At 54.7% G+C, this 27,098-nt stretch overlaps 9 protein-coding genes across 9 annotated transcripts; 3 read left to right on the top strand and 6 right to left on the bottom strand.

Moving 5' to 3' along the window:
• Positions 1-354: 354 nt before the first annotated feature.
• On the top strand, positions 355-2,166 carry ght2-1 (High-affinity glucose transporter ght2; the record flags this gene model as incomplete). Its single annotated transcript, XM_032034952.1, has 5 exons — positions 355-592; positions 651-901; positions 951-1,085; positions 1,153-1,529; positions 1,620-2,166. 5 exons carry the CDS (start codon positions 355-357, stop codon positions 2,164-2,166), a joined length of 1,548 nt encoding a protein of 515 aa, XP_031886073.1.
• Positions 2,167-2,564: 398 nt separating this feature from the next.
• On the bottom strand, positions 2,565-3,304 carry CGGC5_v008725 (Protein CAP22; the record flags this gene model as incomplete). Its single annotated transcript, XM_032034954.1, has 2 exons — positions 2,565-2,941; positions 3,001-3,304. 2 exons carry the CDS (start codon positions 3,302-3,304, stop codon positions 2,565-2,567), a joined length of 681 nt encoding a protein of 226 aa, XP_031886093.1.
• Positions 3,305-7,154: 3,850 nt separating this feature from the next.
• On the bottom strand, positions 7,155-7,512 carry CGGC5_v008724 (uncharacterized protein; the record flags this gene model as incomplete). The annotated part of the gene is made up of 2 exons (XM_032034955.1): positions 7,155-7,407; positions 7,469-7,512. The coding sequence occupies 2 exons, from the start codon at positions 7,510-7,512 to the stop codon at positions 7,155-7,157; spliced, it is 297 nt and encodes a 98-aa protein (XP_031886094.1).
• Positions 7,513-9,671: 2,159 nt separating this feature from the next.
• CGGC5_v008723 (uncharacterized protein) lies at positions 9,672-11,023 on the bottom strand (the record flags this gene model as incomplete). The annotated part of the gene is made up of 2 exons (XM_032034956.1): positions 9,672-10,150; positions 10,207-11,023. The coding sequence occupies 2 exons, from the start codon at positions 11,021-11,023 to the stop codon at positions 9,672-9,674; spliced, it is 1,296 nt and encodes a 431-aa protein (XP_031886091.1).
• Positions 11,024-11,742: 719 nt separating this feature from the next.
• Positions 11,743-13,287, bottom strand: CGGC5_v008722 (Bypass of stop codon protein 6; the record flags this gene model as incomplete). The annotated part of the gene is made up of 3 exons (XM_032034957.1): positions 11,743-12,915; positions 12,969-12,983; positions 13,036-13,287. The coding sequence occupies 3 exons, from the start codon at positions 13,285-13,287 to the stop codon at positions 11,743-11,745; spliced, it is 1,440 nt and encodes a 479-aa protein (XP_031886092.1).
• A 503-nt stretch (positions 13,288-13,790) lies between these two features.
• On the top strand, positions 13,791-15,100 carry CGGC5_v008721 (uncharacterized protein; the record flags this gene model as incomplete). The annotated part of the gene is made up of 2 exons (XM_032034958.1): positions 13,791-14,000; positions 14,054-15,100. 2 exons carry the CDS (start codon positions 13,791-13,793, stop codon positions 15,098-15,100), a joined length of 1,257 nt encoding a protein of 418 aa, XP_031886131.1.
• A 1,277-nt stretch (positions 15,101-16,377) lies between these two features.
• cel61b-1 (Endoglucanase-7) lies at positions 16,378-17,289 on the bottom strand (the record flags this gene model as incomplete). Its single annotated transcript, XM_032034959.1, has 1 exon — positions 16,378-17,289. The coding sequence occupies one exon, from the start codon at positions 17,287-17,289 to the stop codon at positions 16,378-16,380; it is 912 nt and encodes a 303-aa protein (XP_031886097.1).
• A 2,206-nt stretch (positions 17,290-19,495) lies between these two features.
• On the bottom strand, positions 19,496-21,109 carry catD-1 (3-oxoadipate enol-lactonase 2; the record flags this gene model as incomplete). The annotated part of the gene is made up of 1 exon (XM_032034960.1): positions 19,496-21,109. One exon carries the CDS (start codon positions 21,107-21,109, stop codon positions 19,496-19,498), a length of 1,614 nt encoding a protein of 537 aa, XP_031886095.1.
• A 1,685-nt stretch (positions 21,110-22,794) lies between these two features.
• On the top strand, positions 22,795-26,822 carry RDR1-1 (RNA-dependent RNA polymerase 1; the record flags this gene model as incomplete). Its single annotated transcript, XM_032034961.1, has 3 exons — positions 22,795-25,787; positions 25,837-26,157; positions 26,210-26,822. 3 exons carry the CDS (start codon positions 22,795-22,797, stop codon positions 26,820-26,822), a joined length of 3,927 nt encoding a protein of 1,308 aa, XP_031886096.1.
• Between the last annotated feature and the right edge of the window lie 276 nt (positions 26,823-27,098).

Here is a 27,098-nt window from a genome sequence, read left to right as displayed (position 1 = left end):
GACGGGGAGAAATGTCCCTGAGACACGGACACTATGTCGATTTCGGTTTAGTCCAGGACCTCCTCCTGACACTAGTGGAGGCGCGGACCCATCACGAGGGCAGCTCGCTTGGCATCTCGAGTCGCAACTTCGCACGTTGATGCTGGGTCAACTTCTCCGGCATCCAACTTTCTCGACTTCGAGGCCGGCAAATCGTCAATCGAAGTCGTTATGGCGCAATTGCAACCCGGAAAGTTGTAAGATGCCAGCTCTGCGGGATGATCAGTATAAAATCGGCTCGGTCGACTCCTCGCGGAGAGTAAGGCAGTTGAGCCGGGCTGGACAACGACAATCTCTCCGGCAAAATCATTCATCATGTTTGGCCATCTGAAGTTGAGAAAGACCTTCAACAGGTCATTGTTCACCACGGTCATGTTGATCGCGGTGTCTCAGTTCAACTTCGGCTTCGACCAACAGGGCTTCAACTCTACCCAAGCCATGGACGCCTTTGAACGCCAGTTTGGGTGGTACAACCCTCAGAAGAAGGTGTACTACCTGGAAAGCTGGTGGCTCTCACTCTTTGCAGGCTTGCCCTACATTGGGTTTGGGATAGGTATGAGAATTTGGCGGCTGTGTGGGGCAAAGCTGAGATTGACACTGGATGTTGATAGGCATCTTGATCGGAAGCTCCGTAAGCAAACGGTTCGGCAGACGCATGTGCATGTTCTCCATGAGCGTATGGTCTTGCATCGCGACAACGGTCATCATGACGTCCAAGAGCCGAGATCAGATACTGGCAGCTCGCATCCTGGCATACATCTACATCGGAATGGAGCTAGCCGTGGTACCCATCTACCAATCCGAGATCACACCCCAGTGCGCCCGCGGGTTTGTCGTCGGGACATACCAACTAAGTCTTGCAGTACGTATTCGTTCTCAAAATTGAACGGACACAATACTGACGTGGATAGGTTGGGGGCTTGGTCGTCAATGTTGTTGCGCGGGGAGTGGGTAGTCTGAACTCGTCGGCCGCGTACCTGATCCCATATGGACTCTTCTATCTGGTGCCGCTGATAGTGATAGCTGGCATTTGGTTCGTCCCAGAGGTGTGTGCCCCCACCCCCCGTTTTAGAGTCTCGCAGCCAGTGGAATGCTGACCTTACTCGTCTCCAGTCTCCCAGATGGCTTGCTATGCAAGGTCGAAACGAAGAAGCCCTCATCGCCCTCACTCGCCTCCGCGAAGGCAAGTTTACCGAAGACGAGATCGCCGCTGAAATGGCCCACATTCGCGCCGGGATAGACAGAGAAGTCGAGAAGGGCAAATTCAAGGACATGTTCCATGGAAAGCAAATGACCAAGCGCACCATGTCCGTCATCGGCGTCAACTTCTTCATGCAGGCAACAGGCTCCATCTTCGCCAGCGTATACGGCGCCATCTTTGTCAAACAACTCGGCTTCATCAACCCCTTCACCGTAACGATCATTACATCAATCATCAACATCTTCATGTGCCTGTGCGCAATGGTCTTGCTGGACAAGATGGGACGGAGGTAAGTTTGTGCTCTCATCTGCTGCGCCCCGCAAGGATTCTCCCAGATAGTTGCAAGACCGATTGGCTGACGCGGACACCAACATCGCAGGAATGTCATCTTCTTCGGCGGATCGATTCAGACGGCCGGTCTGTTCGCCATGGGTGGTCTCGGACTCACCCAAAACCCGAGCGTTCCCGTCAAGTCTGCCATCGTCGCCATGATGATTGTCATGACCACTGGCTTCACCCTGGGATGGGCGCCCACTTCGCACGTCCTATCTGCCGAGATTCCGAGCATGCGTCTTCGTGATATCACGTATCGCACCGCCAGCGTGGTCAACATTGTAATGCAGTTCACCATCGCGTTTACGCTGCCATATCTTCTGAACGCACCATATGCAAACCTTGGGTCAAAGGTCGGTCTGATCTTCGGCAGTATCGGTTTTCTGTCTCTGGTGTTTGTCTATTTGTGCGTCCCGGAGTGCAAGGGCCGGACGCTTGAGGAAATTGATACGCTGTTTGAAATGGAAGTTCCTTTGCGAAAATTTCAAAAGATGGACTTGTCACGGGTGGATGCACACGTCAGCAGTCATAAGCAGGATGTAGAGACCGGGTCAGATGTTGTCGCGGCCCTCCATGTGGGAAGAAAGGACTAATCCATACAATCCTTGAGGAGGAATCCCTAGCCTAGATGGCTTTTGCCAATCACCTATGAGATAACTTTCGCAAATCACTTATGAAATTTCAGTCACATATCAATCAGGAGGCAAGTGTTTATAAGTCAAAACCAGTTTGATTAAGGCGTCTATCCAATAGCAATCTTCCCTAAACGGTATAGAGATGTTTCCACACAGGCCAGATCCAACTACCAAGGGAGTGACGCTTTCCTCAATACTCCAAAGCATCAACCGTAACATCATAAGACTAAATCAGACTACCATTATCCTCCACTTTTACCCGGTGTATCGCAGCGCACTATCTTAACAAGTCATCCAATCATGCATATGTGTATTGTATACCGCTTTGTAGGCAAAGACCCAGCCAGGCAAGGCGTTTAGAGCATGAAAGCGCCGAGGGCGAAGGCGCCAGCAACGGCAAGGCCAGCAGCGCCGAGGACGCTGTTGCTGCCGGGGGCAACGACGCCAGCAGCGGCGTTGGGGGAGCCAGTCTCGCGGCCACCGCCGATGGTGGAGGTGGCGATGGAAGGGAAGCCGCCACCGTTGGAGGTGAGGAAGGTGGTGGTGCGAGCCTCGGAGGTGCGGGAGCGCTCGGAGGTAGGAGCGGGAGTGGCACCGCCGCCGATGGTGGTGGTCAGCTGAGAGCTGGCAGTCAGGCGGGTGGCCAAGACAATGACGGTGTTGGCGGAAGAGGTAGCGGAGGAGGCGTAGGAAGTGGACTGGAAGCCGCACTGGCTCATGATGGAGTTGATACCTGTGATGGAAAGAGTCAGTATATGTGTACAAGCTTGCGAAGATGTTCAAAATGCTCACCCTCAAGGCTGCGCTGCTGGTCGCTGGCAACCTTCTGGTTCATGCAAGAAGAGCACTGAGCAGCCAGGTTCTTGACATCGAAAGAGCTGTTGGTGCAGACGCACTGGGCGTCGAGCTCATCCTGAAGCTGGTCGCTGTTGTTGTTGGTCTGGCCGGGGATGAAGTTGACAGTGCAGATGTTGCCAAGGTCGCGGATGGGGCGGCAGATGGCAGTGCAGTCGGAGGGGATGTCGTTGGTGTTGAGGCGGAGGTCAGCGTTGACAACCGCGGCAATGGCGGAGAGGGCGACGATCTTGGCCTGCATTTTGAAGGTTGGGGGGTTGTTGTTGAGGTGAAGGGTGTTGAACAAGTTGGAAATGCTGAGCGAGCGTTGAAATGAGCCGAGGCTGCTAAGAGTTGTAAAGGGCGAGAGACTAGCTGTCGAAGGCGAAGTGAAGCTGATGGTGCGTGATGAGGTGAGAGAGAAGATGGGTAGAGACGGGATCGTGATAGGATATTTATGTTCTGGGTGTCAACAGTTCATGCCCTGCGTGAACGGTGCTCCTTCTGCTCCTCCTCTTCCCACACTGCAGGGCCGGAGATCCGCTTCGGCATCACACGGGAGGCCCCTAGGCGTCGAAACAGCCGGCAGCTTGTGCCATGACAAGACGAAGAGTGGCACTGATGGGGGAAGGAAGCAGACAGAGGTTCTCCGGTCACAGGCAGGGCTGTGGTGGTGGGCGTAGCCAAGCTGCATGGCAGAGGCCCCGAGCTGTCCAAGCCTCAGACCGAGAAGTCATTGACGCTATCGGGAACCCGAAGTGTTCAGCCAAAAGAGGAGCATAGTGTCTCGTTCCTGGGGCAGAGAAGTACCTTTTGCAGCGTTCTAGGCGCAGGGCGCAGTGCAGCACAGGACGGCCCAAGAGCATCTGCAGCTGTAGGCAGCGTCTTGTCGAAGCATAGCATCGTGAAACGTCTTTCTCGCTTGTCAACCGTGTCTGTCGCCTCTGTTCTCCACGTGAACCGACATGGACTAGTGCCTTTGCTCAAACCTTGTTGTTAGCGTGGCCCGGTAGTCTATCTTGAGTCCTCTAAGCTAAGGGACTTGAGGGTCTTCGCCAGCCATTTCTGGGAGAGCGAGGTACCATGCAGGGAGAGGGAGAATCAACGCACGGCGTGGTTTAGCAGAAGAGATTCTGCGGCGCATTGCCCTGATCCCAGTCCTGTCCTGCTCGTCCAGAGGCCTACCACGGCATGGTGCTGGGACTGATTGTTTGGTCTTCATCTTGAGGGTGACCGTCTGAGGTCCATGTTGAAATCCTCCTTGGTAAAAAGGGATCAAGATAATTCAAGGGTTGAGCAATGCTCCGTTACCCTGGAGAAGGTATCCGACCAACAGGCACGGAGTACGTGGGTGGCCTTGGCCACGTCTAGTTCCGCATCCTGCCCCTAGAGCATACTTTATCGCTACAAGGTTGCGGGAAATGACGAGGGACAGCTGCCAGCGCTCAACTCTCTCCAGGGCCGCTCTCTCTTACTCCCTCCGGAGCTTCGGTCTGTTGTAGGAGCGAGGTTTGGGCCACCGCCCGCCCTCGGCATTACCCTGCTAAGCTCAGAGCCTCAGATGCGCATGGCGCTGACTGTAGGACGTCCACTTGCCCACTTCCCCCTTCCCTCCGCAGCTCGGCTTAGTTCCAACCACCAGGTTCAGTCTGGACATCCGCGCTGCGGCTCTCAAGCCTCCCCATTGTCCCGACGATCTCCCCGTAGTAAGCCGCTGTCGAGTTTCACATGCCGCCGTAGCACCGGGCCGTGCGCGCGAGGACCATATTGCGGTCTGCTCTCTCCTCAACACTGCACTGCGTTTCCCCAATTCATCCGTTGAATCTGCTTCTGTGCCATGCAGATATTGACCACTTCACGACCTGTGTCACACCGAGTTGCCGGCTTACCGTTGCTGATTTGGTGATTCAAGGAGCTTTCTCCAGATCTGTGGCACCCGTTGAGGCGTAGCATGATTCAAGACGACTAACTGTCCCGAGCTAGCCCGAGCCTCGAATGGCCCTAGGAAACAACAACAGTCTGTGCTACGCATTTCAGTGTGGCTCAATTACTCACTTGGCATTGCGAATTGTGGCAACACCTGCCCGGAGACAGACCCGTGAGTCACCGCAAAGCCGCAAGGCCACAGGAACTGCATCCTTTGACTGAGTAATCATCATATCTCTTTTTTGAATCGTGATCGCAGAATAAGAGTTGGGACTTCTCGTGTTCTCCAAGCTTCCCGCTGAGACTAAGACTAAGTCTTGGCCACGGAGAAACATGGCGGATGATTGCCTAGGCAACTCTTAATTAGTAGCGTCCGTCGTGAACGCCACCCTCAATGGACCAACCCCCAAGAAGCTTCGATTCAAGTTCTAGCCCGGCGCCACCAATTTGTCAAGACCTCGGTTTAGCCGTGATAATTCGACCAGCCAAGACCCTGGCCGGGATCTAGTTCTCTCGTCCGTCCACCTCGGTTATCAAGAGACCGAGCAGCTTCTTAGCTGAAGACCTCTCAATGTTATTTGGATCCCGCCATCGTGTTCTCATCGGACACATGGGCAAAGTTGCAGTCTCCGAAAGACGGGTTCATGCCGTGAGTACTAAAATATTTGAAAGCTGGGGCCAGGGGCAGGCATGCATTAACGGCATTGATGGCGAGTTCGTCCAAGGTCCAACCATCACGTACCTTGTCGACGGGTAAATCCCTTCTGCCCCAAGCTTCCAGCCATCTCAACTCTCGCGACCAGGATTGCGGACAACGATGCAAGGGGTCGAAAGTCATTCCCACGCGCCTGGTTCTTCCGCCTTGCAGTGAAGCCTGCCAGGCGATCCAAACCCTGAGTCCGCATCAATATCTGCAGATGCTTCGCAAGCTGTGGCTGAGCATGTCATGATGTGCATGCTCGTGAGGGTTAAAAGCCCCAAACAGGAGCTTATGCAGGAGGACGTTGTGCAGCACAAAACATCAACCGAAATCCAAGCATTGTGTCTCTGCAAGCTGTACCCCGCGTTTGAACCAGAGAGGGGCGACAGGGATGTGTTAAGCCGAGAAGTGTGTTTCTTGGGCCTCTCGTTTGTGTTATGAGAAAGCGAGCTGTTTTCCTGTTCGCTATGGTGCCTCACCAACGGGGTTGCAGAAACAGAACAGCAGCAGCAGCAGAAAGAGCTCGGCGCGCTCAGAGTTGGACCATGCACCATGTGCATCTCAGGGCCACAAGACTAGGGATGAAGACAAGGAAACATCCGGCCAAACCTCCAGAGTGCCAAGAAAAAACAGGTCTTGACGCACTTTCTGCAGGAACTCTTCACATCCGACAGCGATGAGATCGTCTTCTCTCTCATCGAAAGAAAACGCGCGAACTAGCGGCCCGTGCCCCCAACCAACCGTCTCCGGGAGGCCAACCTCTAGCGGCAAATCCTGCCAGGGGAACGAGGAGGGGGAAAGGTGTGGCTCGGTCTGCGCGCCGAGATTGCACGGCGTCGAAACATGTCAGGGCAGCCCGTGCTGTTGCTTCTGCAGTTTTAGCATCACCTGCCTATTACCGGTTCCCCAAGAAGAATGTCATTGCGACTTTGTAGTGCACGGCGTATTTCCGGAGCGTAGGAGGAGAGGTCCGGTGATTTGCCTCCGGGTTTTGATGGGGCTGGGTGCCGTGTAACTGAGGAATTATTTGCCATTTTCTGCTCATCTTGTTCTGCACATGATCAAGTCAGCCGTTCTGCTGAAAGCAATTCGTGTACATCGTCTTATGAGTATGACGGCAGGACCCCAGTGTCTTCGTTGAGGTGCGCATCACGCTGAGATCTTCTCTTCTCCTCTCCCACATCACTCCCAGGGGGCCAAGACCGATATGCAAAGGCAAGGCTTCGTCGCCGCTGCTGACCAAGAATCATCCAGTCTCGCCTCTCGCCTCTCGAGCAGCACCTCACGCAGCGAAGCACATGAGAGCATATTGACGTCACGAGCTCGCGTCTGCGAAGGACGAGGCAGATGATGCAGTACATCATGCGCACTGCGGAAGGTTTGCCAAAGTAAGTGATGTATTTCTATGGTAAGCAATCAAGACCACGTGCAGATGCAGATGTGTGATTTCCCATTCGATGCGCACCATCTTTCGCCTCATTATCTGTCAATCCGACGCTGGAAATCCAATTCCTGCCAGGATACCCGCCATGCGGACGCGACCAGCTTTTTCGGCATCGTCTGTTGTGGTGGGTGATGTAGCCACTTGGGAAAGCGGTGACCTAGCATGCTGCTGTGAGGCTGGTGAGCCCAAGAACCGACCGATGGAGTACGCCGGATCCGACATGACGGGAATTGCGGGGCGTTCCTCCGGCCGTGTCGGAGTGAGCGGCGGGGATGTTGGCTGTTCTTCAACGGACCTGTGGGGCAAGTGTTAGCTAATCGCTCTCAAACATTGTCTACAGGTGGCGATGTACAAACCTTTGATTGAAGCCGCAGACTGCAGCTGTTGATGAGGTGGGCATGCTGATGGCTTCATACCCTGTTCGGGTAGGGCTCGGGGGAAGCAGTGGTTCGTCTGGGCGGTGCCGGCGGCATCCAATGAGTGGACCCCGGGAACAGTGGGTCTTCCGGTTCAATACCTTCACAGTGTTCCGGTTGTCGTGCACCGAGCTGGAGGGAAGACAAGGGAGGATCCAGCACCGTAATGTCAAGGGCGTTCGCGATACTTACTGAAGAAGATGCACGATGAGCTTGAACTCCATCGTTCGCGACGATCGAGCCAAAGAGGATGGGTTGGTGTATTTAAACGTCATCAGCATCGCACCCGGACGAGAGAGGCATAGATGGACCTGCTGTTCATGGTGGGTAGAAAGCCAAACCCGAGGACTTGGAGGGAGCCTTGCGCTAAAGGTACGCCTCCTGCCATCGACAACCACCGCCAGAGTTGGCGTGGGGGATGAACATCGTGGCTTTCTCAGCAAGTGACGTGATGCCGTGTTCTAGGCCGTTGCGTGCGCCGGGCTCCATGTCAACGATCTCCGGCAAGGCAATCTTCCACTTTGAACAGCCGTTGAACGGGTCGCGGCCTATCTCAGACAACAAGAACTCGCTTCACGGCCCCTTCAATTGAGTCTGCGAGGCGTCGACAGCGTGGACTCAGCAGTCACCCGCCCCTACAACTCCGGGAATCTCACAAAGATCTACACCCTCCCTTGTGGTCTGGACTTTTCGATTTTGATTGTCTGGGGTAGGGAATCTGAGAATGCCATGAATGGTCTGCAGTGTTACTGCAACAGCTGACTCGGCCCCTTGCGCTCACGTCCTAATGGAGGAACCACAACGGCGTGTCTGCGGACCAAGCTCCGGCTCGCTGCAGATGAGACACCACACCGCAGCGGGATCCGGCTTGCAATGTGTAAAAAGACCCGTCCAGGCCTTTCTCTCGTAATCGCCAAGCAACGTGCAGAATGGGAACGCTGACGTCACGGAGATCTCTCAATTAAATCCGGAGCTGTGTCCGGCAAGAGGAGGACTTCAGTGTCGCAACGAAGCAGTAAGGCAACCAAAAGGTGGTCTGAATTGGATGGAAGGGTCCTGGAGAAAAAGGGTCCAGACTGGGGGCTGGACCCTGGGCATCAGCCCCCCCTGCGCCGACACGGCAGCCATTGGCTGTTGATGGTTGGTTGATCTCACTGCCTTGCGCCTTCGGGTCCGATGATTTCGTGGAACATACGGCTTGTTGAGCAATGACGTATGCTGCTCGATTTTCTTCAACTGAGTGTTGCTTCTCATGGCCATGAGAAAACAGATGTAGCTCCATGCTAAGCCAAAGGGGTTTGCGACGGTGATGTTGCTGCTACTGGGGAGATATTGCCAGCGCCGTGCATTGGATCGCGGAATTGGGCTCCTGACACGATGCCTATTCCAGAAAAGGACCAGCCATCCAGTTCGTTTTCCGACGAAGAAGGCTTTCGAAATCGCGCACTCGAGAAATCGGGGATTGACAAAATTCCCATGATCAAAAGTCGCCAATCTACCATCCGGTTCAGTCGTGGATGGACCCTGAGAAGAGCATTTGGGGGTGTGCAGGGGTGCTTAGCGGGCGCATGGCACCCCGAAATCTGCTTTCAAAATCAGGGCAGAGGGCGCCAATCCCAATCTGTCGGATGCCTCGCCTCCAAGCCCTGGGATCGACCGAACAGCGCAATCTAGGCCGGTCTTTAAGTCCCTGGGCTGTCCGAGATGTGCAGTCCTTTCACCTTTTGTCGTATGACTTCCCTTTCCCATGGAGTTTTGTCGCAGCCTGTTCTGGCAAGGCAAGGCAAGGCAACCAAACGACGAGCGATGATTCTGAAGATTATGATGCAACCAATGTCTTTCAGCTGATGACGTCACGGAAATCCTCCGCTGCCACCGGCTCTGCACTGCCCCGTACCTCTAGGAATCAAGCACGCTGTCTTGGCCACACCACTGCAGTATGCGCCCTAAGATCCAAGTGCTCATCATGTATTATCATTACTACTGTGTTGGTATCTAGGGGGTCGGGAATGCCATCAATATCGATGGTTCGCTATGGATTTTGTACTGTAGGGCAATAAGGAGAAGCTGCCTCCACTCGTCTCCTCCTCAAAGCGCGCCTGCCATCGTGGCCACCTCTTATTCGTCCAGCACTTCCCACAGGCTATTGAGGATGAACACCGAAACTGAAATCAAAATCCATCATCTGTCCGAACACGAAGCTTGCTTCCGTGGGCATAGGCACAGGAAGGGGCACAGGCAAGTTCGCTGCAAGCTGTCGCCCTCCTGTATGTTGTGTCGAGAGAGTCCCTCGGGGTGGTCGACTGCGGCTCGCTTCGGTCGGCTCCGATATCTTTCGTCTTTTGTTCTGCGCCGTTCGTGTGGTCGAATAGATCAAATTTTCCTCCTTGTTCTTGATCCATTCACAAGCTAAGACGCCGAAGCGGACCTTGCTGGGATGTTTGTGCTTGCTGAACTTGCTTTGTGTGGCGTACTGGTTGAATCTCTTACGGACCCAGGACAGCGTATCGAGAACCTTATCCCTGACAACCCAGTCATCCTCGTCCACTTCCTCAAACAGGTGACGCGCGCTCTTGTACCTTCGAGGTGACCCGTCATCAACAGCCTTCAATCTGCCTGTGCCTACAAAGACAGACTCGTCAGCAACTTGCCTCAGATAACCTGGTAGGCTTCCTTACTTTTGCTGGCACTCTCGCGCGGGCACGATTGAGGGTCGTCGCAATCAGCCATGGGGATATCGAAGTCGTCATCGTCCTCCGGTCGAGGTTTCCGCAGGATCATGTAGTCAACGAAGTAGAAAGCCTCGAGATTTGGAAGGTGTCGAGCCAGGAATTCGTACAGGTGAAGGGGATACGTTCTCTTACGGCTGCCAAAGTGATGTTCCCCGCATAGTCGACAGTAGTAGCCTGATGTCGCGCCTTCCCACTGAGGACAGTACTGGACGGCGACTCGACGGATGTTGGCGAGCTGGTCGCAGCTGATATTCAGAGCCAAGCGACAGCCGGCTCCCATTGACTTCAACGGAATGTATTCCAACAAAACTACATCGTCTGCGGCACCCAGAGATACCACACGGCCGTCATCAAGCTTCAGAGTTCTTGGATGGCTGGCCAGACGCTGAACCACGGACCTTGCCTCGGAGCAGGTGACAGAAAGAGTGGCCATAATTTGGTTGACGGAGACGTGGTTGGACAGGTTGGCTCGAGGCGCCGCGAATCGAGGCTTCAACGCTGCTGGTACAAGGGGGCCATGGCGTCTCTCCTGGGAAAAGTCGGGTAGAACGTCGTCATCCTCGTCATCGCTGTCCGGGGGGCCAAGGGCGACGGACCCGTGGGATACAAAAGAGCGGGCTTTCGTATCGATGCGGAGGTATTGCATTCCAGGCTCAAAGATGGCATGCTCCCAAATTTGCTGTCGAATCTCGGTGGGGAGTTTGGGAAACGGAGCGAACGAGCGGACAGAAAGCGGAATGTCGAACTTGAGAGCGAATGCCATGCTGGACGCTTCCGTGACTCGATTAATCTTTTGGGTAATCAGCGAAAGACTTTATGGAGCGATACAATAATGGTGTTGGCAGACGTGGAAGATGTAGTCGGGAGCCGGGCCGGAAAGCGAACGTCAGTGATGCAGGTCCAGATCTCGGTCTTGACCTCGGTGAATGACTCTGCTTTGTGGTTGCTTCGATGACTCCGTAAGGAAGGAACCTCAAGGAGGTGAGCGGAAATGAAAGGAAGGTAAGAGGTCAACGGCACCTTGTGAACCTCGACCCGACGTTGCGGACGGGAAGTTGCATCTCGGTTCTGGATGAAGTCCGGCAGACTGGAAAGGGAAAGCGGGAACCCGAATGAGTTGTCACTGCCCAAAGTGAATGCGAACCCGCCACGCCACGTGTAGTTTATTAGGCAGGAACAACTCAGACGGGTGGGTAAGGTCCGTACCTGCCTTGCCTTGCCTGCCTCTTTGGTGAATATGGGAAATCCCAACAAGAACCTTACTGCCTCACACGTCGCCTTTACATCTCATCGCCTGCCTCACCAATATCCCATCTCACCGACGCTCGTCATCAGCATGCAAGTTCCTGGTTGCTAATGCTGCATGCCATGACCTGCCACATTTCATAGCATAGACTGCATCGCATGGGACCGACGGGCGTCATCCGCGAAAATGTTCTATTAGAAGAGAGGACAACGACAGGATGGTATGCTATGCGTCTCTCACGATGCAAGATTCTTAACCCAACGCACAGCAGCCCGAAAATCGTTTCCAATGGGTTCCCGATTTCTCCTCGCCTCTTCTAACCCGCCCTTCCGGTAACCGCCCGGAAAACACAACCATAAAAGAAAGAGGACAATCAGCACCGACAACGCGATGGGCTGAAGCACCCAAACTCCTCGGCTGTTCGCAATGGCTCCGATGCCAAACGGAATGATGGCACCGCCAGCCCCGCCGAATGCTGCAGCAAACCCGATGACGCTGACGTGGTTATCCCTCGGCAGTAGCTTCGCGGCCGCGACGATGGCTGCTGGGAACAGCGGGCCGAGGAAGAAACCGAGCAGCATCACGAAGATGACCGATGCGACAAAGTTCGGAACGAGCCAATACAGCAGCTGCAGGACAATAGACAGGAGGACGTACACGGCGATGGCCCGCTTCTCTCCCACGCGACCTGTGACGAAGCCCAGTACCAGTCGACCGAGCGTCAAACCGAGCCAGAACAGCACCGTGGTGATGCCGGCGAGGAACGGCTCGGCGTGCCGCACGCGCAGCATAAAGGTCACGATCCAGCCGCCCAGTGCGACTTCTATGCCCACGTATGCGAGCAGGTAGAACGCGAGAAGCCATGTGATCGGTTTACGGATCACTGCTACCGTCGACGTGTGGTTGGCGCCGTCCGTCGACGAAGAGTGTTTCTCACGGTGCACCTTGCCCGTGGCTTTCCAGAATGCAGTCGAGGTGAGGATGAAGGTGAGGGCCGTCATGGCTGTCATGACGTAGTAGAAGTTGAACCACTCCAGGTCGGCCCTTGCAACCATGGCAGAGGCGATGAGGGGACCAACGGTCGCACCGAGCCCGTACGCGCCGTGGAGGAACCCGAGTAGCTCGTTCGAGTTCTGCATGTTGCCGATCCAGGCGTTCCAGCCGCTGTCCTCGAGGCCATTGCCATATCCTGTCACCAACAAGGCGAACGGCAGGACTGGGTACGGTGGGTGTAGGGCCAGGGGGAGGAAGCCGATGGTTCGGGCTATTGGCCCGATGATCGCAATGCCTCTCTGGCCCAGTTGATGATGGATGAAGTTGTTCGTGAGAGCGGCAATGATGTAGCCGACAAATGGTGCTAGGAAAAGGAGAGAAACGACCGTGTATGAAACGTCGTAGTAGCTCTCAATCTGTCACCGGATCAGCAAAGCTCAACGGCATCTTGACGAAATGTTCAGCCCACATATGGCAGCAAGGCCTGTGATATCATCAGCGATGGTCTCGGATAAGCGTTTAGGAGGGAATCTTACACCGACGGCTCCATCATTCATGCCCATCACGATGAAGCTGTACAATGTGGCGACATATCGGAAGGTGTTCGTCCGAGTCCCGTTCCATTTCTCAAGTTCCGGCTCGTGTTCATGGCTCCAGCTGGGTTGACGCTTCTCGTCCGTCTCCATGAGACTGAGCGACGAGGGGGTTCGCGATAGGTTGGGAGGGTTGACCGGGTCTGATAACCCGACGTCGGAGGAAGATATCGACTTGAGTGGCGGAGCGCGCATTTCTTGTTGAGGAGGTGTTCCTGATGAGATCAGAAGAACCCATATATCCTAATATCCCATGCATTATCAACAGCAGCCGGATGCGGGGTCGCCTTTGCCGGATTGGCCTGCCGGGAGCGCAGCCGCGGCGCCCGTTCTCCCACACCAACATCAAGGTTTGCTGAGGCCGAGCACGTTAGCCTTTGAACGGTGCGACAGCCCGCGTTTTCAAGTATTCTCCGCTCGTGTATTAAATTCCGAGGATGACCCAAACGAACCACGGCCGGACGTGCGGACGCCCCGGATCCGGCTCGGAGCCGACGCATGACCCCGCCGTCTGACCACCAAAAGCCTCCGAACGGCCCCCAACAGCAAGGAGGGAAAGCCTCCGAATGCGTCTTACGAGCGGTTCGCGTCTTGCAACAGACGACTGTGCACAACGTTCATCACTGACCCAGAAAAGCAAAGCACCTTCTCTGTTCTTGGAAGAACAAAAGAAAGAAAAAATATGACCATCGCCCGCCATGCGAACCAAAAACGGTCAGCGTGCGAGAGGTGTCGCCGACAAAAGCTTCGATGCTCCCGCCAAGACACGGAAGAAGAAGCCCGCTGTTCGCGGTGCGCGCGACTGGGGTTCCCTTGTGTCGCCGGCCAGCAACGGCGGATCGGCCGGCCCTCGCGCGCCAAAAACCAGGGAAACAATGTTTCGAATGACCGAGACCGAGGCTGCGATCGTAAGGCAGCGCAGGAGGCGGACGAAGGAGATGGAGATGGGGATGGGGATGAGGCTGCGGGTCTCCGCGGGGACAACCTGTTGTTGGCTGAAAATGCGATCGCGGAGACCACGCCGTCAGTGGCTGCGAGATTTGGAGAGGAGGTGGCCGAAGTTGGTGTCGACGTTCAAATTGACCCCCTTCTTTGCGACTTTGAATGGGATGAAACGGACTTCGCCGTTGACGTCGGCGGCCACTTCACGGGCTCGCAAGCGACAGCTGCACGTCCGCTGTCACAGCTGGATGCGACAATACAGCACGAAGCATTCGTTAGGCTGTCCAAGGTCAACGTCGACCTCCACTTGCACCTGTCCAAGGTCGATAACCACCGGCAGCATATGGATCTGTGCTCCTTCATCTACCCCGATTCCGTGCTCAGCGTTGATTCTGTCACACTGGCTGAGCTCGCTCTCGTCATTTTCCAAGACTTCGTGACTGTTCTTTCGACTCTGGCCAAGCCATTGAAACAGACGGCAGTTGACTTGGCCATCCTGCCAAGCCAAGACGCTGTTCCATCTCTGCCGTGGGATAACTCTGGCGGGCTGCCGACCGCTCTAGGCTGGATCGTTCCGTCGGAAGGTTTCCCATCGCCGGACATCATGAGTCCGTCAACCGCAACGTCCGCGCCCGAAGCCGTAGGTCCGCCTTTGGCTCTCGTCATCACAAGCTGCTTCGTCCAAATCATCACCCTCTTTGAGTCGATCACCCTCCACATCCACAAAAGACTCGAATCGCTCGCCGTGGATCCCCTGACGCCAATTGAGGGTCTCAAATTCGGGTCCTTCTGGATTGGTGATGGACATCTCCAAGGCATCATCTTCACCCAAATCATCACCAGTCTCTTGGAGAGAGCTGATCGTCTTCTCGGCCTGCAAGACCATGATACTTCGAGGTGGGGCACATCGCCGCATCAAGCAATCTTGTCTAATAACCAGCGCGATATACTGCATGGCCAACTCAAGGAAGTGGCGGATGACTCGCTGTTGCGGACAGAAAAGCTTAGAGACAGCCTCGAAATCATGAGAAGACGTCTCACGGAGGCATCAGCCGTAAGCACTTAGACTTCGCGCCTCATTAAATGTTGAAAATCAATGGATCAAATCTGGCGATCAATGCGCGTCGGACCCTAGTGGAAATCACTTGAGGTCTCAACCCATGAAGCCCCACGCGTGGTGCCGAAGATCATGAGGTTCCGGTGGGATATCCGACGTGTCCGGAAAGTCGGCTTCGTGGCCCATGAAAAGGCGGGGAATGTTGACGACACATTCGCGTCCTTGGCCCCTCTTAGGAGCAGGGAGTTCAGGGACATCATCATACCTAGAACGCTCTTTTTTAACACATGGAAAGTGCGCGGAGAGCGTTGACGGACCCGAACTCGAGTGATCAGGTTGCTGTCGAAGCATCTGGAGCCCAAAGCCTCAACCGCCCCCAACCGCCGGTTGATGAAACAAACAAACCGCAAACACCAAGCGACAGGGCCATCAAGTCCATGTCTGGAACCCCGATGCCATCGTATACTCGGCTTCATAAAAATATTCCATCATCATCCGTTCATCGAACTCATTCGACTCATTCGCATCGGCCGATTTACCCGCTCAATATAACTCGGCATCCCACGGAGAATATCAAGTGGGCGCACGCGGCACCCATCGTCCCGCGGCAGTTTGTTCCGTTTTAGACTGCTCTTTTGACCTCAAATCTGCTCAGACTGGCCCCACTCCATAACATCGTCCGCCAAGTATATCAACCGACATGGGCGCCCTTCCTCAACGCAACGTCCAAAAAAACTCTGTTCGCTGCTCAGACTTATTTCATGAAACATTTTCCAACTCCAATGACTTGGAAGAGAGCTGAAAAATGCTTAAAGTCGACCGCAACCACCCACCACATCCATGCCGCCGGCATTCTGACGCCCGCCCTCACGTCAAGTTCGTCTCACAGTTTCGAGTCAGCCACCGGATTAACACCATGGAACGAACTCAACGCGATGTCGAGTCAAAACAAGGCACGGAGTGGATGGAGACAAAAGACATCCCACTCTGAGAGTAGCCAACAGAGGCATATTGCGATTACAGCATTGACAGTCACGATCACAGAGGCAAGTAGAGAAGATATTGACTGAACAGTTGATACATTGCAAAGCTTGTTAGCACCCAGCAACAAAAAAGGTGTGCTGGGCGCCTAGGAGGTCGGCTAAAAAAGGTGTGGGTGCTTGCAGCGATATATACACCGGGTATAATCTATTTACATGGTCGAGAAACGAACAAAGGCTCATTCAAAAGTTTGGATGTGTGTTTTCCTTCTTCTCCATCAGATCGCGAATGCTGCGATTCTCCGCTTAGTGGCGGGCGTGGAAGAGGTCACGGGCGTGACGGCGGAGCTTCTTGGCGCAGCCGGCATCAGCAGCAGCAGAAGCGGAAGCGGAAGCAGCAGCGGTAGGGACAGCAGAGGCGGTGCCGTTGGAGGGGGTGGTGGGGGTGGCAGAGCCGCCGCCAGAGCTGGAGCCGGAGCCGAACAGAGCAGGGCCGGGGATCTCGTAGCTGGTGAGGGTGGTGTAGGGGTTGAAGAGGATACCGGCGTCGGTGCTCTTGTACAGAGCAGTGCCGAGGGTGCCCTCGGGGTTGGAGGTACCAGAGCCAGTGATCTCAACGTTGACGCACTGGGGGTAGTTCTGGGCACCGTTCTCAGAGCCAGCACCGTGCATAGCAATGATCTCGTGACGGAGAACGTAGTTGCCAGCGGCGAGGTCAGAGGGGATGGTGGAGGTCCAGGTGTTGTTGTTCTTGATGAGCTTGGTGGCAGCCCACTCCTGGGTGTCCAGGTCGATACCGGCCTCATCGATCTTGACCCACTTGAGGGTGGCGGGGTCGGCAGAGGTGCAGGCGCCGTCGCACTTGGCGGCGTAGGTCAGGACGGGACCGATGTGAGACTCGGGCCAGGCAGACCACTGGAAGTCGACAGTGCCGCCGGCAGCGACCTTGGCGGAGGAGGCACCGGGAGCGGCGTTCTTGTGGCAGTTGATGTCGACGGTGCCGTAGGCGTCGGGGGCGATGAAGCCGTTGTCGAGGTTCTCAGCGGACCAGGCGGCGATGGAAGGGGGAGTTCCGCCGTTCTGCTTGAGGTAGTAGTAGTCGAGCTTGTAGCCCTGGACGTAGGCGCCGTCCATCTCGTAGCCGGTGACGGTACCGTGGGCAAGAGCGGAAGCGGCGAAAGCGCCAGCAAGGGCGACGGTGTTCTTGATGGAAGGCATTTTGGATGAAAGAAGGATGGGTCCTGAAAAAGGAGGTTGAAGTGGAATGAATGAGCTTGTTCGTGGATGTAAAGTGTTGCAAAAGAATGTCCCAGCTTCACACAGTGAAGAACTGACGGTTAGACGATTGGAAAAGAATGAAGGTGATAAGAACCAAAGAGTGTGTGCGACCTTGCAATGTTGGATGCTGAACAAGAGGAAAGCAGATGTAAAAGCGAGGGCGTCGTCGCTGTATTTATCCCACCGGCCATACTGAAGGGCACCCCTTTCCACAACACCTCTCTCTTCCTCTTTGCCGCTGCCAAGATAGACTCGCAGACACCGACGACTGAGCCGCGCTCACCCTGGAGCCTCTGGAGGAGAGACGGGTGGAGATGGAAGAAACTTCATAAGACCGAAACACCAATATGCAAACCAGAGTGGTGGAATTTTGGGGGGTGGCACCCGGTCAAGGCCGGGGGACCATCGACGTCGTCGGATGTACTCCGATTTGGAAGGGTGACCGGTCTTGCAAAGATGAGATGGACTGTTCCACCCGGGCTGCGGCGTGGCGCCCAGCTCCAGCCGCCTCCAGCGTCGTGGTCGATTCCGGTTGCTCAGCCGTTATGGAAATCATGGAAAGGAGGATCATTGATCTGGCCCAGGGGCTTCAGCCGGGATCGCAGCCGGGGTCCTGCGGCACAGGGAAGGTGACGGTCATGATGGAGTCGTTGGCCTGGTTGGCAGGCGGTGTTGGCAAGCGTTGTTGGCTGATGATGGCGATGCCCCTGGCAAGCGAAGACGGCTTTGCCCAGAACTGGTGCCTGGCCAGCGGCAGGGGATCCCGTAAAGGCGTCTCGAGCCCGGCTGGGCATCAGCAAAGCGTCTGAAAGAGTCGCTGATAGAGCGTCGGTCGCGTGAAGCGTGGGACGCGTGGGGATTCATGACTTGCAGACTTGCCGTTTCCAGCAGAGCACAGCAACACACCGGAATCTCAGACGTAGCGCGGGCCATGAAACAGCCCCTCATGGCGCCCTTAATAAGGCAAGGTAGATCATAAGAAGATGTGCGTGTGCATCGTGCTCCACCCAAGAGCCGCCGGCCTGTGCGTGATTGATTGGAATTGAATTTTCGGAGCCAGGTCCCGACGGAATATGCATATCCCCCCATGCTGTCGCTATCTCGTTAGCGCCTGGCTTTCCTTGGTCGTTGAGTTGTGGTTAATGTCGTGCCGTTATTTGAAGGTGGTGATGATGCCGGGACTCAATTATGCATGATCCCTCTTGTCTCTACAGCCAGCCAGTCAGTCAGCGAGCGCAAAGACAGACAGCTGGACAGAAGCGTAAGAGAATCCGAACTCATGATTAAGGTGTGGTTCCTGGCGCCATTCACCCCTGGATTATTGCTCCACATTTGCCGCCCACGTTTTTATTGAATTTTCTTCTTCCCCTTTCCATGGCGCGCCCAGCAATATGTGATCTCGTTTCGGGCATTTCCTTGCGTCGATCTCATAGTCGAGATGAACACGACAGCCGCCAGACCGATTCTTCTTCATGCGCCGAGACTTTGGCAACTGCGAATTCATCTCGTCGTCGAGAACCCGTCGTCCGAGGGCACTTTCGATGAAACGGGCCTGCATGGCCGTCGAACAAACGGTCGCCAACAGTCAGCATTGAATCATTCACAATCAGCACCAACCAACGAACCGCCGCCGCTCGCGCTGGCCATCCTGCGGCCGTCGGGTCTCCCCCTCCTCCCGTGACACAGGAGGCCACACCTCCTGCAGCGCTGCAGACGGCGTCACGGCGCGGAATCCCTGGGACCACCTGCATTGACAGGGCTGTCGTCGCTTACACAGTCCAGCGCCGCGAATCTCAACCCCAGCATCGACCTTTCCGGGGTTAGCGTCTGTTTTGGATAGACTTCAGTCGTCGTCAAGCCTTCCTGGCAGTCATGTTTGCTGAGAACGGACAGCTCCTCGACAGTTCAATGTGCCGAGTTGACGACGATGGCGGTGAGTGTGGTCTGAGTTGCCTGGACCATGACTTCAGGGAACATCTTTGTTCGGCTCGAGGCCGGTGTATCACGGCAGATTGAGATTGCATCACGTCCCCCTTCTGGTCGACGGCCAAACCTGTCGACATTCGACAAACCGAGAACATTCTTGGCGACTGACTTTCCGTTGCTGCCATAGCGAGGATTCATTCGGCGAAACTTATGTTATCTTCTAAAGGAATCCCTGGATAGCCTCCCAGAATGCGGCAGGGCTCTCCCACATGGGAAGGTGGCCAGCATTCGGCACAATCTTCAACTCTGCGCCCTTCTCACCGATCGTGCCCTTAAAGCCGTCCATCGCCTTCACGAGTGCGCCCTTGGCATCGCCATCACCGACGACCAACAGGCCGGGAACTTTGCAAGAACCGAGGGCTGGCGTGAGGTCGTAGTCCCACAGCGCCTGACAGCTGTACCTGAATCCGGCCACGTCGTTGGCGGCTACCATGTCAGTCATGGCCTTAACAACACTCTCCTTTTCCATCGTCGCAGGATGGAACCAACGGCCCACCGTTTGCTGCGCCAGCTTGGCGATGCCAGCTCCACTATCCTCCTCCGCTACGGCAATGCGATCCTTCCACGCCTGGGTGTTGGCAGCGCTTGATGTGGCATTGAAATCACAAGCGATGAACTTCTCCAGACGCTCGGGATACTTGAGGGAAAAGCTCGTCGTGGTCGCACCTCCCATTGATACACCAATCAAGGCGTGCAACTTGGGAATACGCAGAGCATCGAGAACGGTGCGAAGGTCGGATGCAAGCAAATCCAGTGTTGCCGGCACGGGCGGGCTGGGAATGGAGTGCCTTCCACGGCTATCATAACGCAGGATACGCAGGTCCGGACGCTTCTCCTTCAAGATCTCGACGACAGGATCCCACATGTGCAGCGAGGTCAACAAGGAGTTGCAGAACGCGACGGTAGGGGCATCGTCCGCGGGGTTGCCCTCGAGTCTGTAGGGAATAGCAAGGCTATCCTCCGCGGTGATGTAAGAGCTGATAGATCCGTCCTTGCCGGGGACGGTGTTGGTCTTGCCATCAGGTGCCGCCCAGATGGCCACCGAGTCTGATTGCTTCTTGAGGTTATTCAGATCGCGGGGCGCGGGGCCGAAAACGTAAAAGAGTGAGTAGGTACGGCGGTTCATGCCCTTGACGTATTTGACAATCTCGCCGGCGCGTTTCGTAGCGGTGGAGGCCTTGTGCTCGGGGCCGCCGAGTCCATTCTCGCGGGCGTAGTCGTGGAGTACGAAGAAAGTGGACTTGGCACCGGCACCGTCGCCAAGGGTGGAGATCTTGAAGACTCTCGTCCTCAGCCACCCGGGGACCTTTGACAACATGTCAATGTGCTCCTCCTCGTACCACTTCTTGAACTCTTCCTCGGCAGCCTCGTCGTTGAGGTTTGTCTCGATAGCGACCAGCTCGAGACCCTCAGCCTCCTTATCGGAAAGCTCTTCAATGGGGCGGAAAGAGGGGGCCTTGCGCTCGATAACCAGGTCGAAGAAGTATCTGGTGACAGCGACCTGGCCAATGGTCTCGGCCTCGCGCGAAGATCTGTTTGCTCTGAGCGTGGTGTATGTAGGTGTCTCCAAGTGAGACATGTCGGTCACGTCGTAGCTCGCGAGGTAGGTTGGCTCCTTGCCGTCGTTGGCGCGGTACCGCAAGCCGTTGGTGAAGATTTGGGGAATACGCAGGCGAGTCGGGCCGTGCTCGTTGTTGTACCACTCGTGGAATTGCTCCTCAGCCAGGGTAGGCTTCGGCTGCATAGTAACGTAGAGCATTCCAGGGGTCGCCATTGTATCTCAATGCCTCGATTATGATTCCCGGGACTCAATTGTGGTTTGAGGAGAGAGCAAAAAGGAGTGAGGCTTGGGAGAGTGCCGAGAAAAACAAGCCGGAATCTTCAGCGGCGACTTCGGTGGTGCTGTTCGGCAGTGGGCGGGGCAGATGACGAACGCGGGGTCAATTTGGGGGAGGGTCGGTAGGTTCGGGATGATGGCACGGCACCTCGCGCAGCGCAACGAGCCAGTGGCAGCAGGGATAAAGGGTTGATTACAGCGGTGGTGAGGGGTCAACGACGCTGAACTGTCACCGTCCGTTGTGCTGTTTATCGACTTGGTTGGGGTATTCGTGTAGCAGAGGTAGCATTCGCGCGGAGGAGGGGCATTGCTGCTCGGCATCGTCGAGATAAATAATCGGAGGCAGGCGGAAAAGTGTTCTGCCAGGACATCTTGGGTCTTGCGACCGCGATTGATGGTTTTTCCTGCTGGGCAACTCAAGCGATGTCGGTCGCATGAAGATCTGTTGACTCGGTTTTCGATCCTGGGAATTGTGCTTAGAGCATTGCGAAAACGACAAAAGGGATTGATGTCCGATTTCAGTCACAATTCGACCAGTTGGAGAAAGCGAGATGGTATCCATTTCTGAGTTGGTGTCCATTGAAGAACACACTGCTGCGACCCATTCCGGGTAGACGTCTTCCTGCTCGGATTGTTTTGTGCGAGAATGTCGAATCAAGCCTGGGCAAAGATGCCTTCCTAGATCTTGAGTGAAGAAGGCGGTGTAAAGAGCTCTTTCCCGTTAGAGACTACCTGATCGGAAGGTAGGACCATCGCCACAATGGACGCTCTCTCCTGTCTCAGCTTCAGCACCGGAACACCCTCCTGCTAAATTGACGACCAATGACAGCCCCTCGCTTCCGCTGGAGGCCGTCCAATCATTGACCATAAAAGCCCCCGCTATGTGGAGGAGATGTGCCTCTCAAGCCAATCAACGACAGAGTGCAGCAGCCTGCGCTAATCCGAATCGGGAGCTCAAAGCAACGGAGGGGCACACTTGGAGGTTGGAGGGAGGGGCCACTCACCCAGCAGGGAGGACACTTTTTGCTCGCTAATCGCACGCGACCCGACACGGCGAACGGAAGCTACTCCAAGTACCTTACCAAGGGACGCACCATCAAGCTCCCATCCTGCCAACTGCCCGGTGGCTCCCGTTAGTCTCGAGTGGCATCTTCATTGGCCTGCAGAAGAGCATTGTTTGCTCCTCATCCCAGCTTGTTTGCTGCTCGGGTGGTCGTTTGCCAGCTCGCGTCCGTCACCACAGAAGCAAGCGCCGTCATTTACACCTGAAAAGCTTCCGCTCGTCCAGCCTGCTGACCATTTAATTGAAATCTTATCTTACGTCCCTCTACGAGCCTTTCATGTGACTGGCTACGGGACATCACTCATACCGTATAGGTCATCATCTTGTTAAGGTACCTTATCTCTTGTTCGAGAGGAACCCTTACTCAGACCAAGACTGACATCCGTCTTAGATGCAGTCGCCCGTCAACATGCCGAATTGAGCCACGAGCTGTCTGCTCTGCCAATGCTTACATCCAAGTTGACGGTCTCAACAACATAGGATTCACGGGATTCCCTCATCACCGCTATTCTATCTCATCCATTGCAGTCCGGTCGAAAGCCGCGACCCATCTATCATCATGGAGGTCTTCATGACCAACGTCCCTCAGCAGTTGACGGATCGCACCTTGGAGAAACAGCTCAAACCTTACATGAATGCCCTGGGCATCACTGCATGGACGTGTAATTCCAAACTCAACAAAAACGTCGGCTGGGTCACCTTTTTAAACCAGAAGGATGGCGTCTTCTTTCTCAAACGCTATGGCAAACAGATCATCGCTGATCCAGCCACAACAGACGGCCGCGGCTTCTCGTCCAAAGCCAGAAAGGGTCCCAAGGAGAGGGCCAGGCTCTATCTCATGAACACCCCCATATTCGTCCAAGCAGGAAACAAGGCGCCGGACCCCTTCATGCTCAAGAGCCTGCATCATCGTCTCCAGGAGAAAGTCAAAGATCGGGATCGACTCGATGCTCTCTCTGCTGAGGAAGCCATCGCATTTCCAGTCAGACATTTGGCTTGCGGTCACAATTCTTTTCGAAACGGATCCAAAACCCTGACCTTTGTTGAGCAGTATCGCCTTGATATTGGAGCTGTGGCATCATTCGGCAGAAGGATGATTATCATCAAGTTCACAAATGATTTCAAGGTTGAGATTCCGTATTCCTCTGTCTTTGAATTAATTCATTCCTCATCCCCATGCACTTTTACCTTCATATTATCCGAACCTCCCAAATTCTACCGCAACAAGGTCAAGCTGGAAGACCAATTTTCACAACTCACCCTTTCGAGACCGGCGCCTCAACACAAACAGTTCGTACGCTGCACCGATATACCAGATGCTCCACTGAATGCCGGTTACGCTGGGAAATGTCTAGTTTACCAACTCAGTGTTCTCGATACTGATTTTGACCACAAAATGATGTCGCTGAAGAACAGGCAACTTTTCAGCATCGTCCACTTTCAAATTTCTTACGATGGACGCCCGGCTCATTGGACGCTTGAATATCAAAGCTCATGGGATGTTTTCTACAAGCACTTGACACATTTAGGAACAGAGACGGCCTTACCCTTTCGCATCCTCTTTCTCATGCAGTCTCTGGTCTGGAACAATTACCTGCATCCCCGGGTAGCCTATGACTTGCTTCTCAAGATCGAGATTCTCTTCAGGCAGGCAAGGAAGGCGAAACGGCCAGACCCGCTATCTGACCAGGCGCTTCAAAGCCTACGTGATGGGCCTCGAGAATGTTTACCGTTCCCCACTCACGACATACATCCGAACGTCTTGGATCCAGATGAGATTCTGAAGTTCCTCCTCGAGATGGAAAGAAGAATACAGGCGGAGGGTGACTACAGGAGTACCCTGTACGGTCCGGATGTGTCCAATCACCACGCATGGGTGTTCAAAGCCATGGTGACACCCACGAGAGTCACTCTTCACGGACCCGAGATGGAACCACTCAACCGCATCCTTCGCAAACACCGAAACCACACAGACTACTTCATGAGAGTGCAATTCTGTGACGAGGACGGCACCGACCTCTGGTTCAATCCGAGGGTCAATTACGAAGATGTTTTCGAGCGCTACAAGAATGTACTGAACAAAGGAATTCAGGTTGCTGGACGAATCTACCAGTTCCTCGGCTTCTCACACTCTTCTCTCCGATCACACGCAGCTTGGTTCATGGCCCCTTTCGTCGACGACAGCGGAGAAATGCAGCTCTACAGACATATCATCAAGTCCCTCGGTGATTTCGAACACATTCAAATTCCGGCCAAGTGTGCCGCTAGGATTGGGCAGACCTTTTCTGAGACACCTGCCTTCATCTCTCTCACTGATAGCGACATCAGCGCCTGGAATATTCCCGACATTAAGTCTTCCATTGGGGGCGACGACCGCGTCTTCAGCGACGGGGTGGGCACCATTTCCAGGGAAGCCCTCGAACTGATCTGGCCCCGTCTGCCGAGGGGCTCTCTCATCCCTACCTGCCTTCAAATTCGGTGGGGAGGCGTAAAAGGAATGCTGTCGCTTGATACGCGTCTTCCAGGCCGTGTCATGTGTATCAGGAGAGAGTCCATGGAGAAATTTCCAAGTCAGGATACCGAGAACCTCGAGATTTGCGGCGGAGCATCCAAGCCACTGAAGCTGGTCCTCAATCGCCAGATGATTAAGATCTTGGAAGACTTGGGAGTGCGCAACGACTTCTTCCTTCGGTTACAAAAGACAGAACTAGATCGACTTCGAGCTGTCACAGCGGACGCCTACAACACCGGAACCTTCTTGCATATGCAAGGCATCGGACTAAACTGCTTCCTACCATCCTTTATCAAGAGCCTCGATAAATATGGCATCGACTATCGACGAGATGACTTCCTGCGGACAGTAGTCCAGAATGTCGTGCTTCAAGAACTGCGGTTACTCAAACACAAAGCCAGAATCCCTGTCCCGAAAGGCGTGACTGTCTTCGGAGTCATGGATGAGACCGGCTTCTTGAGAGAAGGGGAGGTGTACATCGCTTACGATACATACCGACGACCTGGCAGGACTTCCATTGATGGATCGTTGAGAGACGGTCCTGTACTCGTCACAAGATCTCCAGCTTTGCATCCCGGCGACATCCAGCTGGTCAAGATGCGGACGCCGCCCGCAGGGCACCCGCTACGAAACTTGCGCAATTGCATAGCTTTCAGTCAGTTCGGCAGGCGAGACTTGCCCAGCCAATTGAGTGGTGGCGATCTGGATGGAGACCTTTACAACATTATCTGGGATCGGGACGCCATGCCAAAGGTCACTTACAAAGCTGCCGACTACCCGCGAGTGACTCCGGCGGCTCTCGGCAGGACGGTGGAGAGAGAAGACATGGCCAACTGGTTTGTCGATTTCATGCAGTCAGACTGTTTGGGCCTGATCGCGACGAGACATCTGGTCGTGTCTGATCAAGATCCAAATGGTACGCTGGGCAACGACTGCCTGACGCTCGCTGGGCTGCACTCGACAGCCGTCGACTTTTCCAAGACCGGTATTCCCGTCGATACGAAAGAGATCCCCAAGGCTCCCAGATTTCGCCCCGACTTGTAAGTAAGAGCTGCTTGCCGATTATGACCATTGCTGACAGAGACCTAGTCTGGCGCCTGCTCCACCCGCACATATTTTTGACCGAAACGAGATCGAGTTCATCGGTAAAAATGAAACCCTGGAAGAGGACGACGAAGACATGCTGCCGCCGCATCAATACTACAAGTCAGAGAAAATCCTTGGCATTCTCTACCGCAACGTCGATGAGAAGCACATCTGGACCGAGGATATCCAGCGAGTTGTGACCAGAGCTGGTCCTTCGGTCTGGGATCAGTTTATCGGGCTAATTGAACGAAAGATATACGGTTACACTGGTGGAAGGGTGACGTGGAGAACAAGGCAAGCCGAGGCCAAGAGGCTTCGTGATGTGTATGCACCCCGATCAAATTCCCCTCAAAGCTTGCTGACAGAACCCCCCAAGATACGAGGATACCGTTATACAAGCTATGAGCACGTACTCCGACAATCACGTGAAACGAATGACTGAGATTGAGGTCTTTTGCGGGTCTATCTTTAACAAGGCTGGTGCCCAAACGAGGCGCCAGAAAGACAACTCCAAAAAGCTCAAGGCCGAATTCGACCGTCTTTCGGAATGGCTCGTGGGTCAAATGCGACGCAAGCTCCGCGCCGTGGACCAGGAAGCCTCCTCAATCTACAACAGCAGCAGTAGCAACCAGTACTCGTTTCTGTCGGACGATCCTGTCACCCGCATGCTCGCGCCAAACAGGGAGGCTTTAGAGATGTCATATTCCTGCCTGATGGTGGGCCTGGTGCCCAACGAGGGCTTCGAGCTCGAGGACGGGAAGCAACTGCAGAGCTTCAAGGTGATTGCGGCAAGTGTTCTGCTCAAGGAGCTTACGGAGCTTGTCAACCGTATAAGAGGAGGCAGAATGGTTGCCCCAGGCAATGGCTACGAGGGTGCGGGCGGCGGATTCGTTGGAGTCAGCTCCGGGCCGACGATGTCGTACGCTTATAACGGATTCGATGTGGATGTTGGACAATATACCAATTATGGATATAGCGAGTATCTTTGAATAAGGAAAAGTGCTTATCTTGCTGGCACTCCTCGGGAGAAAACTCAACTTTTGTCATAATTCAATGAGGAGGTATTTGCGCCAAGGTCAGTGACCTTTCGGTCTGTTCAACGACGAATCGCGGTGGTGCGATGTCTTGCCACCAATTGTAGAGGGAATGAATGTCTGTCTTCCTTGGCCAGTTCACTGCCCACTTCTGGGTATGGCATCCTCCATGGTGTTGTAAGACAGATTTAAAAGGAGGCATTGATTGGCTGAAGCTGCCAACGTAGACAA

This window comes from Colletotrichum fructicola, assembly GCF_000319635.2.
Source record: "Colletotrichum fructicola Nara gc5 chromosome Unknown KSG_Nara_v1_contig05, whole genome shotgun sequence".
NCBI classification, from domain to species: Eukaryota; Fungi; Ascomycota; class Sordariomycetes; order Glomerellales; family Glomerellaceae; genus Colletotrichum; species Colletotrichum fructicola.
Note: the sequence above shows the minus strand (reverse complement) of the source record. Positions and strands in the feature narration are given on the sequence as shown.